The 13,441-nt window shown below is 45.1% G+C and overlaps 1 protein-coding gene across 1 annotated transcript in view; it reads right to left on the bottom strand.

The window, feature by feature from the left end:
* LOC138145256 (dedicator of cytokinesis protein 5) overlaps positions 1-13,441 on the bottom strand; it is a 129,960-nt gene that overhangs the window by 27,795 nt on the left and 88,724 nt on the right. Inside the window, exons 31-35 of the mRNA XM_069066898.1 lie at positions 12,238-12,327; positions 9,691-9,795; positions 5,869-6,010; positions 1,844-1,925; positions 323-407 (exon numbers count right to left, since the gene is read on the bottom strand). Coding sequence (XP_068922999.1) covers positions 323-407; positions 1,844-1,925; positions 5,869-6,010; positions 9,691-9,795; positions 12,238-12,327 — 504 coding nt within the window. The remainder of the gene's footprint in view (positions 1-322; positions 408-1,843; positions 1,926-5,868; positions 6,011-9,690; positions 9,796-12,237; positions 12,328-13,441) is intronic.

Genomic DNA, 13,441 nt, shown 5'->3' with positions numbered 1-13,441 from the left:
GGGAGGCTTAGAACATAGAGTGGGCAAGCTGGGAGGGGCTCTAGAACCTGGAAGGGGAGAACTGGGGCTTAGAACATAGAGTGGGCAAGCTGGGAGGGGCTCTAGAACCCCGCCACACCTGGGATAGGCCTCAGGACCCAGGATGGTGGATCTGAGAACAGACAGTGGCATGGGGCCGTAAAGCACAGCCTGCTAGCCCGGGGAGGAGCCTGAAAGCCCAGCGCCTCAGACCGGGGGGGTGGGGGTGGGTCAGGCTCTTTTTCCTTGGGCACCACAGGCTCGGGGGCCGGAGCCCAGCGGGCCGGGAGAACGCGGCACTCACAGCAAACTCATTATCGGGGTCCTTCTCTCCTTTCCGAAAGGGCCGGGAATGCTGGAACTGCTGAACCTCATTGGCCCTATAGTAGCTGGAGAAGAACGGCAGAGCAGCAGTCACCTTCTCCCGACACCACAGGGGTCACGGACATAGCATCTTTGTGCTTGCAAAGCACTTTACGAATGTCAGCTCATTTGATTTTTTTTTTTCTTTTTTAGAGAAAGGAAGGCAGGACAATGGGGGTAAAGTGACTTGCCCAAGGTCACACAGCTAGTAAGTGTTAAGTATCTGAGGCCAGATTTGAACTCAGGTCCTCCTGACTCCAGGGCCGGTGCTCTATTCACTGTTCCACCTAACCGCCCCAAGCTCATTTGATTTTGACAACAGCCCTGTAAAGTGGTTGCTAGGGCTAAGAGAGGTAAAGGGGCTTGCCTGGGATGGAACAGCCAGGAAGTGCCTGAGGCAGGATTTGAACCCAGAGCCACATCACTGCCTAACTACTTCTACCAACCAAAATTGTCCTTCATAAATCCATAGACTCAGCAGAATGTCAGGGCAGAAAGAGAGCTCAAAGACCTTCTATCCAGTAATAATGAGAATGGCAATAGCTGATAGCAGCTGTGAGCACACAGTGCCCAAAGGCTGGCCAAACAATTTACAAACGTTTCATCTGACCGCCAAAATTGCCCTGTGCCACTTGGGTGATGGTCAGTGTCAGCATTTCACAGATACAGTGGCTGAGGACCAGAGAGCTTGAGGGACTTGCCCAGGGGCACACGGCTAAGGTCAGAACCAGTCCAGCATTCTTGGCTATCTGCCATGTTTTACTTCTGCTCCCTCCTTTTATAGAGGACCGGACTGCCTTAGAACAGAAGCACCGTCCTTGTAGGTGAGCAGAAGTCCAGACTCTACCAGTGACAGCCGGGCCCCGTTTTCTCTCTTACTCAGTGAGAAGACACATTGTGGATAGAACAAGAAGATGCAGAGCTGCCAACAATATCGTGTGCGTTTACCTCTCATACAGATGTGACAGCCCCTTGAGTAAGGAGGTCACTGACTTGGAAAGGAAGTGCATGGGTCATGGAGTGAGATGGAGGGATAGCAGCCTGGGAGCCACGATCAGAGCCACGACATATGCAAGGACACACGGCAGGCTTCTCAAGGGCTGAGACTGACTCCCTTTTGTGTTTGTACTCCCAGGATTAGTCCAGTGCTAGAATGTGGGACGTTCACAGCGGAACGCTCCTAGGAGAACGTGGGACGTTCACAGTAGTTTGTAATTCAATTCAGTAAGCATTCATTACATACCAACTACATACCTGAAAATAATAGGTACCCAATAAATGTCTGGTTGAACTGACCTGGACAGATGACCCCTTCGGCTCGGTAGGCTTAGTCGTGCAGGGCTGAAGGGCTTGCTAGCTGGCTCTGCTTGCGTTGGAACACCTGGGCCCTCCCGGTTCTAACTGAGCCAGCCCAGGATTCCTGGGCAAGGGTGAGAGTCTGACTGCTTTTGTAACCACTTACTTCAAGATCTGCTCTGGCACAGGCTTGTCCTTGTAATTTGGAGGTAGGTTCATCACAGGCTTCACCGTGAAGCATTGCATATCTGAGGCTTCAGTTAAGGACGCAATGTGGGAGCCTGCTCCTTCAGTCCATCTTCCCTGCCTCCACCTCCCCAAATTGCCATTCTTCAGCTCTTCCCCTTTCCCCAAATGACAGCACAGCTCCATTCTTCATGACCAATATACCTTATTAATTAACCTCCCTCTTGGAGTATGTGGACAACAGTCTTGTAGACTGCCCTGGCTCAAAAGCCTCAATGGGAAATCAGGCATCAATAAAACAACCAAGCTGCCTGACCCATTATCCCAGTGCATTCTTTCTGGCAAGCCCTCCTTTGGTATCAGGAATTGGAGGGCTAACTCTATGTCAGCTCTTGTTGGGGACAGGAAGACTCCAGAGCCAAGAGCATCACTGAAGGAAGAGGGTCTGGCACCAGAGACTCCAGCCTGGATGAGTGTGTATCCACAGATCTCAGAGAACACCCTTGACATGTTGACAAGCCCCTCCTCCACCTTCCCAGGCTTCTTATACATTTCATCCTGCCCCGCCATGTACTCCTCAGTGCAGAAACAGGGACCTCCCTGCTGCTCACCCATCTCCCACCTCCGAGCATTTTCACTGCTGGTGCCTCATGCGCAGAACTCCCTTCCTCTTTGTGTCCCCCTCCTGGCTACCTTCCAGTCTCAGCTAAAGTCCCAACTCCTGCAGAAAACCTTTCCCATTCCGCCTTAATTCCTTAAACTCCTTCCACTGATGATTCCAAACTGTGTGCAGCTTGTTTGTACAGCTGCTTGCTTGTTGTCTCCCCATCAGACTGTGAGCTCCTTGAGGGCAGGGAATGTCTTTTCCTTTCCTTTGCATTCCCAGAGCTTGGCACATAGTGGGCCTTAACTTGCTGACTTTGCCAATGCTATGGTGCTTTGCATACATTGTTTCCTGAAGGTCTCATAACAACCCCATAGGGTTGGGACTATAGTGGTTTTAGGTTTCGTTTACAGATGAGGAAACTGAGGCCAACAGGGTAAAGTGACATGCCTAGCAAGTATCTGAGGCCCTCCCGACTCCAGAGCCGGAGCTCCAGCCATAACTTGCTTAGGGTCACAAAATTTGTAAGAGGTTGGATTTAAATTTGGGTCTGGACTCCAAATCAAGCCCTCCATTGGCTATACCCACTGTCTCTTAAGCAGGCTCATCGACTGAATACTTCATTTCCAGCACCCAGATCAAAGCCTATTCCCACAGGCCCTTCCACGAAGGACGGTATTTATTAAGCACTATGAGCCAAGCATGGGGGAGACAGATGGAAAAGTGAGGTAGTTCCTCTCAGACAGTTGATTGGAGGAGACAACACATTTAGGAAAGTTCAGCTGCAGGGTGGGTGGAAAGACCTGGGGTCCCTAGAGTCCAATAGCAGGGAGATGGCAAGACAAAGGGGTCAATGGTCACTTCTCCTGGACTGTGGCATACCAGGTGGTCTTTACTCTCCAACCCAGGGTAGCTGGACTTTGGAGCCTGTCCTAGGGGTTATGAGGTCTTCTCTTTGGGGAAGGAAATATGTTGGAAAATGCTCACACATCATTATGGGCTCAGGCCAGCTTGGAGACAGTAAAGAGCGGATAAGAATCAGTGAGGTTGGCAGTGAACTAGCCAGGAGTCGTTACATAGGAAAGCAAAGAGCTTCATGATTTGATTCAGAATTCAGGGCACAGCTGCTTTCATTCAGAAATGAGTGGGAAGGAAAAACACAGGAACTGAAGTTGCCTTTGGTGCGTTTTAGTGTGTGCTCTGAGGAGTATTGGAGGGGCCATACATTAAGCTGGCTTGGGCTAGTCATGAACTGACAGGTGGGAAGCATCATCGGCTCTTAAACTTTTTCAGACTGACTTGGTTGAGTTCAAACTGGGGATCATGATTCATTGTCTATTCATGCTTGAGAGCAAATGGAAAGACACAAATGGGAGACTAGGGCACCGATGGCTCTTGTATCTTTCAATGTGGTCCCTCCAATCATGTCACTGGAAGTCCATCCAGTGAAACCTTTGTCCACAGCCTCCGCTGAGTTTACCAAAAGGGTCCACCCAGCATATTGGACGTCTTCCTTGAGCTCTCCTGACATTGCTGAATTCTCTCTATCACATTTTTAATGGGGCACTAATATTCCACAGAGTGAATTTAATCATTGGACAACCCTCTCAACTTCTCAGCAGGACTCATTAGCTTTCTTCTTCCAATCAGCAGGACGTACAAACTTGGAGTCATCTTCCCCTCTTCACTTTTCCTCACCCACCATATCTAATCTGTTGTTCAGTCTTGTTCACTCTGAACCCAGCTCCTTCTCTCTGCTCGTAAAAAGCTCTACCTCCGTTCACATCCCCGTTATCTCCTTCCTATAATAGTGTCATCATTGACCTCCAGCTTCCATCTCTCCCTTCTTATTCGTTTTCCCATAACTACCAAAATACGCATACCAAGCATGTCTGACATGTCACTCCCCTGCTCAGGTATCTTCAGTGACTCCCTATTGCCTGGAGGAAAAAACAAATGAGTTTCTCAGCTTGACATTTAAAGCTTTTCCCAGTTTGACACCAGCCTGTCTCTCCAGACTTCAGACACCCTTTGTGTTCCGCCAACCTGGTCAACTTGCCATGTCCTGAACTCAGGATTCCAAGTCTTGCCCCAGGGCTCTGCATGGGCTTTCCTGTGTGCTTCTACTGTACTCCCTCTACTCACTCTCACCAGGTAGAACCCTTAACTTCCTTCAGGGTGCCGCCTCCTCTCTGATCTCCCCCAGCTGGTGCTTCTCCTCACAAATTACCCTACGTTTAGTTAGCTGTAGTTTAGGATGTGCGCTATTATCTCCCTGTCCAATAGAAAGTAAGCTCTCTGTGGTCAGCAACAGGCTTTTCTTTCTATTTGGCAGATGTCTAATAAATGTTGGTTGAAATAAAGTTTGGTCTTTGGTTTATTTATGGTTGAAAGTAGATAATAATTTTGTCTTTCTTTTGCCTTTGGGAAGATTTGTTGGAGGCTAAAAGTGGGGAGAGATTAAGTAAGAAACAGCTAGATATTGAATTGTAGGATATCTTTCCTAGAAATTGTCCATGTTTGGTCAAATATCCGGAGGAAGAATAGAATAGGGACAAGCTAGAACTCTGATTTTACTGCTGAGACAAGGCTCAGGTGTGGAAACCCCCTCTACCTGTGCTGTGGACACCCTTCTCTGGACCTTGAAATTTTTAGAGCACTTCCTAGAGCTTCGAGAGAATACAGGACTTATTTAAGATTACACAGCCAGTACCTGTCAAGGTAGGATTTGAACACAGGTCTTCCCGGTTTCTAGGCCAGCTCTCTAGCCATTGTGCCACATCAGTTAGTAAAATTCTGGTACCCTGCAAGACAGAGCAAGAAGACCCGGGAGGCTATCCTCCTCATCAGTTCTCCTTCTAGGGTGGAGAATTTTGAGTTAGACTTGGAATTTCAAAGGACTGTAGAATCTGAAAGGTGGAAGGGACCTCTGAGTCTATCGTCTTATTTTCACGATGAGGAAACTGAGGCTCCTGGAGGTTATGTGGGTTGACTGAGGACTAGAAGCCAGAATTCCTGGCTCTAAGCACTGTGTTCTTTCTCTCATCAGAACCCAACTGCCATGTTGGTTCTTACTCATCATCTTCCCACTAAAAGAACTTATTTATTTTACTTTCACTTACCTATACACATTGGCTTTTCACCAGTAAATTCCTTGAGGTCAGGAAATATTTTTGTCTTGTCTTTGTAATTCTAGTACCCAGTACAGTGTCTGGCACATACTAAGAGCTTAATACATATTTAATGAATGAAACAGAATCGGATTATAGGGGTTCAGATATATTACACAAATGTAAGTTGAGGCAGAGAGCTAAAGCAAGTAGCTGATGGTCACAGGGAGTCTAGGAAAGACATCACTCAGCCTCTTAGCCAAGCCAAGTGAAAGCCATAGCAAAGGATACACTGTTTGGGAGATGATTTGATTTCCTCTCCTGGAGGAGTTGTACTGGTCATCTTTTCTGCATTGGGAAACTGAGTCAGCAGCTTTAGGTTGAAGTCTTCCCTCCGCTCATACTCCTTTCCTCGATAGATGAAGATTTTGTTCTGGATGTTCAAGGAAGAGAAAAAGGTTAGAATGACACAGCGTAGAGGCATGGTACAACTGGACAGGATAGATGTAAAATAAAAAGGAAACTATCCCAGTCAGCCATGAGGCAGCCAGGTGGTGCAGTGGTGTGGTCCTGGGGTCAAGAAGTTGTTGAATTGTGCTCTATCCACTGTCCTGGAGTTAGAAAGCCCTGAACTCAAATCCAGCCTCAGACACTTCCTAGCTGTGCGACCCTGGGTAAGTCACAACCCTGTTTGCCCCAGTTTCCTCATCTGTAAAATGAGCTGGAGAAGGAAATGGCAAAGCACTCCAGTACCTTTGCCAAGAAAACCCCAGATGGGGTCACAGAGAGTCTGACACAAGTGAAACAACTGACCAACAGCAAACAACAATGTGGGCAGAAGGTGAGTTAGTAGATGAGCATGGCGCTTGGGTCTGGCCCATGTGGAGAAGAGGAACTACGTGGGGGAATGGCGAGAAGTCAGGTTTATTACATGAAGTAGGGCCAAGTCAGTGGGGTGGAGGCTGGAAAGCCAGGGCTTTCCTTGAGCAGAGGAATAAGAGGAACAGCATTGTAGTCAAACTGTCTGGAGGGACGGGAGACTGAAGACAGGAGGAGGCCAGCTCAGCTACTGCCATTCTACAGGGGTCAGGTGAGGAGGGAGAGGCAACAGAGTGACAGTGACAAGGCAAGAGATGAGAGAAAGGAAGAATCTCCATGACTCAATTGCTTGGGAGTGAGGAACAGAGACTGCAAGACCACTACTGAGCTATGTGGGATTTGCATTATCCCTAGTGCTGAACATGGAGCCTGGCACAGAGCAGGCATTGAATGACAATTTCCTTTTTGATTGGCTTATAGGATTTTTTTTCCAGATGGAGGTTGGATTGGATGGCCACCAAGGTCTCTTCCAACCCTGCTTCTTTGACTCTGAGGAGGATCCAGAAATAGCTGAAGGATCTAGACCTAGAGAGCAGGGGATAGTGATGGTGCTACCGTGAGAGAAAAGTTTCCATTCAGCAATTGGGAACTATGCCTGAAGGGCTATAAAACTGTGCATAGCCTTTGGCCCAGCAATGCCACTTCTAGGGCTGTATCCCAAAGAGATCATAGAAATGGGAGAAGGACCCACATGCACAAAAATATTCATAGCAGCTCTCTTTTTGGTGGCTAAGAACTGGAAACTGAGGGGATGCCCATTAACTGGGGAATGGCTGAACAAGTTGTGGTGTAGGAATGTAATGGAATACTATTGTTCCACAAGAAATGAGCAGGCAGACTTCAGAAAAACCTCGACAGATTTGCATGAACTGATACTGAGAGAAGTGAGCAGAACCAGGAGAAAACTGTACACAGTGACAGAAACATTGCGTGATGACTAACTTTGATAGACAGCTCTTCTCAGCAATGCAATGATCTAAGAGAATTCCAAAAGACCTATGATGGAAAATGCCATCCACATTCAGAGCAAGGACTGTGGAGTCTGAATGCAGATCGAAGTATACTATTTTTCCTTTCTTTTTTCTTTCTCTTGGTCTTTCCCTTTGGTTCTAATTTTTCTTTACAACACAGCAATATGTTTAATATAATTGTCCATGTATGGCCTACATCCAATTGTATGCCATCTTGGGCAGTGGGAAGGGGAAGGAGAGGGAGAAAATTTAAAATTCAAAATCTTATGAAAGTGAATGTTGAAAACTAAATATATATTATATACAAGTACATAATATATATTTTTTTAAAAGAAAAAGTTTCCATCAAGAAAAATATTAGGCCAGGAGCCAGTGGTTACACTATCCAGCTGGCTAGTGGCTGCTCATCTCCCTCCCAGAGGCCATCCTTATCTTGGAAGAGCTTCTAAGGATGAGAAGGTCTTCCCTTTGGGAAGGAAACGGATTAGAAAATTAGGATTGGGTCATTCTTTCTGGGAGGTTTTACAAGGGCCCAATGAGAGTCATTGCAGACTTTACAAGAGTCAATACATATGGAAACAATGAGTTTCAAGCTCATTTTGTGGGAGATGAGGGTCAGGGATAAATCTGGCTTCTCCTGAGGGAGAAAGGTTTCGAGTGTAGATCAGGTGATGGATTGTCATGCCTGTCTGCTACTGGGGCTGTCCCAAACTTGTTCGAAGTGAGTACACGGAAGATCCCAATCCTTTTATTCAATTACAAAAAGCAGCAGTTTTATCTACCTCTGAAACAGGCCATAGAACATTAAAAATGAAAGATGATGTCTGCTAGTGACTTCCCTCTAAAAAGGCCTTTGGGTGCATTTTGCAGGTACTTACAAAGATACATGTGCTGTCTCCTGATAGAACGTGTATATGCTTTCATCTTTTTTTTTCTCCCCCAGTGCCTAGGGTATGTGACATATAGTAGGTGATTAATCCATGATGAATAAATAGCAGGATAGAGGCTTGTCCTAGGACCCTTTTTGTCTAAACGCCATTTAATAAGACAAGAATAATGATGTTGATGAGAACAGATTAGACTTGTGATTTCAATGTAATAGGGAACTCCCAGGTAAGAAAAGAGGAGTTCAGGGCGTCATCTTCCCAGACACTTAAGAATTGCCTAGAACATGGAGAGATTAAGTAACTTGTACCCGATCACACAGAGATGGTCAGTAAGAGGTAGAATGTGAAAGTGGGACTTCCTGGCTTCAAGGGTAGCTCTGCGTCCCCTATATAACACTGCTTAACATGATAATATGATGATATAAGAAGGGAGGAATCATTGATTTAGACCTTCCCATTCCAGTTGGAGAGCTAGGATCCAATTCCCCAATTTTTCAGGCAATGAAACTGAGTCACAGAGAAGCCAAGGTCCCATAAATACTAGTTGTCTGAGGTGGGATTTGAACCAGGTCCTCAACTCCAAAGGCAATGCCCTGTCAATGGTGCCTTATTTCTCAGATGCATCTTTGATGAGATTAGTAATAATAATAATATCATTGGAATTGAATCTGATAGGCAGCGAGGCCCTGCCTTTGGAATCACACATGCTCTTGTATGTGTGTGAAGACTTCAGAGTCCTTTTTCATTCAGAATGTAATTCAATTGTCACAATAGCCCCCATGAAGTAGGGAGCAGGACAGGCAGAAATATCACTATTTCACAAACTGAGTCTCAGTAAATGTTAAATACCTGGTTATGGTCAGAGAGCAGAAGGGGTACAGCTTGGATCAGAAGCTGCACTCCTACTATACCACACTGATTAAGGGTGTGAAAAACCCTGGGGAAATCAGTGTACTTTCCACAGTTTTGAAGTGAGTGGGCAGATTCTGTATTTTTAGCCAATTTCAGAGGCTGAGCTGTTTTCAGTTCTAGCTAGAAACTGCATAAATAAACAAATAATTAGCTGGCTCTCCCTTCTTTCCAGCCGGACACGGCAGCGTCCTGTTTTCTCCATCTCATTCCACCTGGGACAAACCATTTGCTAAACAGTTCTGCCAGAATGTTGGTGGTGTCTAGGGATGGGAGGCGAAGAGGGGGGTGGAGATGCTGGACAGTTCCGGAAATGTTTTCCTGCTCTACCACCCACATTGAGAACAAACCACGCACAGATGCTAACACTAGGCCGTGGGGGGAGTGAACCGGGACGATAAGAATAAACTCTTCTTTTTCAGACCTGGACACATCCAGCAGCCTCAGAGCCCTCTGGGATCTCTTACCCGAAGAAACGACGGGAAGCCTTGGCCGTAGTAACCGACAGCAAAGTACTCTGGCTGGGGCCTCATTGCTTTAATGATGTTCTCATAAAACGAGGCCCGTTTTTTCTGAAATAAAAGAGAGAACGGAAACGCTGGGAGTAGGAGCCACGGAGCTTGCAGATCACACAGAAGACTTTCATGAAACGGGAAAGCCGAGCCAAGAAAACCATAAATACAACAACCACAGCAACGTAAATGGAAGGACCACCACCATGAAAGTCTGAGATCAATGTTACAAAATGACAAAGAATGCACTTGGCCCAAGAGAAGACATAGGAAAAGGCGCCCACCCGACTCCATTGTAGAAGTGGGGGAGGGAGCCCACAGGACTGCCCCACTGCATGTAATGTCAGATTTTGCCAATATGTTGATCAGTTTTGTTGAATTTTTTTTCTCTTTCCCTTTCTCTTGTAAAAAAAAAAAATCTTTATTGTAATGGATGACTCTGGGAGAAGGTAGGAGAAGGGACATAGGGAGACACGTAGATGATACAAAATCAACATTTATTTTATAAAAGAATGAACAGCCATGGAGCCTGGAGACTACACAGGAATATTAATTGTCATTACAAAGCACTTTAAGGTTTGCAAGGGACTTTTTGTATTAGCAAAGAAGGGGGGGGGAGGGGAGGAAGTTGGTGCCCAACAAGTATGGAATGTCTAAACAGGATGTGATATATGAATGTTATGGAATATCACTGAGCTATATAAAACAATAAATATGAAGTATGCAGAGATGCATGGGGGAGAATTCCATGAAGCTTGAGGGAAGAATGCAGAACCAAAAACACAATACACATGGCAAGAACAATGCAAATAGATAGAACAGCATCAAGACTGATGAAATTATAATGGACCCAAAGAAAAGATGCGAGAAAATAAGTCCCCTCTGCCCCAGCCCTGTACTTTTATAGAGGTGGGGGACCATGGGTGTGGAACACTGGTTATTATACCAGGTTTTGTTGATATGCTACTTAGTTTTCTTGTTCATTTTCTTCCTTTTTCTCTTTTTTATTCTTTATTATTCACTCTCTGGTAAGGGGGAGGGATATGTAGATGTCAATAAAGATTTATTTTTAAAAGAAAAAAGACAAAATTTTCCCCTTTTTTTCTTTTTTTAATCTTTAAAATTAAAATTTTGTTTTCTTTGTTAGATGGAGTGACTTTCTGTGAGAGGAAGGATACTGGGGAAATTTTTGATATTAAAAAACCCCAAAGCCATCACTAAAAAGTTATCTAAACAATGTAAAGGAAAATGAAAAGAAATCAACAAAATTTATTTTTAAAAATGTTAATGAAAACTAAGAAAAAAAACAGTGTGTTTTTGGTTTTTTTCTTTTCGGAGGGGGAAGGCAGGGCAATTGGGGTTAAGTGACTTGCCCAAGGTCACACTGCAAGTAACTGTTAAGTGTCTGAGTCCATATTTGAACTCAGGTCCTCCTGACTCCAGGGCTGGTGCTCTATTAACTGTTACTCACTGTGCCACCTAGCTGCCCTACTCTGTGTGTTTTTAATGATTGATTAAGAACTGAGGAACAGACAACAAAGCAATCTCCTTCCCTTCTTTGCAATCTATAGGAGCAGATATTGCAAAAACCACAGAACTTGGTTTGCTGTTTTGCTTTTTCTAAACTTTTACAAATTTCTTGATAGAATGAGAAGTTAGTCAGGAATGTATTGAGAGATGAAGGTGGTGAACAAAGGACTTTACAAGTTACTGGCTCATTTGTGTTCACCTTGTGAGACAGATTTAGCAGGTGTTATTATTCCTGTTTTACAGGGTGTGTATGGGGAAACTGAGTTTCAGAGAGAGAAAGTTACTTAAGGTCACAAAACTAAGTATCTGAGACTGAATTTGAACCCAGTTCTTTCTGACTCCAAATTCAACATCCTGGTCCTGCCTTTTACTAAGGATGAATACTGGGAAACCAAACCAAACCAAATCCTCCCAGGTATGGCTAACATGGGCTGGTCTTGCTCCTTCCCTAACCCAGTTTCATGAGGCAGTAGCTTGGAGGCCCAATGGACATAAGGTTAGACTTGGGAGTCAGGAAGACCTGAGTTTACATCTTGCCTTGGACACTGTGTGATGCTGGGTAAATCATAACTTCTTCCACACTCAGTTTCCTCATTTTGTGGGTTAAAGTGAGATAACACATTAGAAGCCCTTTGTAAACCTTAAAGTCTTATATACACGCTAACTAGCATCCTTACCCTTCAGACATTGGGAGCAAAAGGGATCGCCCTCAAAGAGCTTGAGGTTAATTACTGCTCTAGTTTTCCATCTCTCTAACTTTTCTTCCATCAGTAGAGAACAGGTCATTGCCTTTACCAAAATGTTTCCCTAATTTTTAAAACATTTCAATGAAAACAAAGTTTAGCAAGATCTTTGCCAAGCTCATCACCCCCTAAAGCCCTCCTGAACACTGGGGGCCAAATGGATGTGACTCATGTGACCCGTTAGAGCCTCACCCAGAGACTGCCCGGAGTGACCTCCCCGGGGACTCACCAGGAGGTTGCCAAGCCCCTCATAGTCAAACACTTTGCTCTCGTAGGTCTCGGCCAACTCCTTGCTGAGTTTGATGGCTTTCTCCCACATCTTCCGGAAGATGGAGGTCGGGATGGGGATGGAAAACAAGAGAATGATTATATCAGCTGCAAAAACCATTCATGAGCATCCAGGAGAAGCAGCAGGCCAGCAGCTGGGTTGAGTTACTGCCGACATTCCTGGCTGCCTGGCTCTCTTGGATCAGTTTGACCCCTCACTGACATTAGAGTTTCTATGTTTCTTGAATGCTTGGCCAAGGAGTTATCTTCCTCTAAATTCTGCTTGCCAGACTCTGAGGAACTCCATGCCCCTATAACAATGTCAGAAACGGTTTAGAGGACAAGGTACAAGTGACATTAGGACCTGGACAGTGGCCAAGTCCATTTGATGAGAAAACCAGCTCTGGCTCAGTGAGTAAGATGACAGAGAGAGAAGGAGTGTGCTAAGCTAAGAGCCCTGAGTTCTAATTCTGAGCCCCCTGTCCATAGGATCATGATCTTCCCTTCAAAGATTACCTTGCATCCTCTCTCTATGGAACTCATGTGTATTTGTCTTTTCACATGTAAAGTTATTCAATAGAATATAAACTTGAGGGCAGGGCCTGTGTGTGCCTTGCCTTCCTTCCTTTCCAGTGATTTCACTGAAGTCTTTAGAGAGCGACCTCAAGCAGTGGGTGAAATTTAAGTAGAATTGGGGCCATTAAATTAGGGAACCTGATGCTGCATATTGACTTAGGAAACCACATACGAACATCATCTATGTTCTATTATATTTGTATTTATTTTGTTAGAAATTTCCCATGAACATTTTAATCTGATTCAGGCAACTCTCAGGAGTACATCTCTCAAAGGCTATATGTTTGATGTCTCTGGGCTAGAAAAGTTAAGTGAGCTGTCCAGGGTCACATAGACAGTATGTTTCAAGTACATCTAGACCTGAACCCAGGTCATTCTGATTTCAAGGCTGGCTCTTTCTTTGTTGTGTCATGGCAGGAACTATAGGTCCAAGAATCCATATTCATGGTGACTATTTCTCATCCTGTTTCTGGGAGACCTGGGTTCAAATCCTGCTTAATCCGCTGAATCTCTGTGAATATGGACAAGTCTATAAGGCTCTATAAGCCTCAATTTCCTCATCTGTAAGATGAGGCTGACAAAAATAGCAC

The sequence above is a fragment of the Petaurus breviceps genome, unplaced genomic scaffold, assembly GCF_028583685.1.
Source record: "Petaurus breviceps papuanus isolate PSGF00001 unplaced genomic scaffold, PetGlider_PUasm1.0 139, whole genome shotgun sequence".
Classification (NCBI taxonomy): Eukaryota; Metazoa; Chordata; class Mammalia; order Diprotodontia; family Petauridae; genus Petaurus; species Petaurus breviceps.
This window is presented reverse-complemented; position numbering and strand designations above follow the sequence as displayed.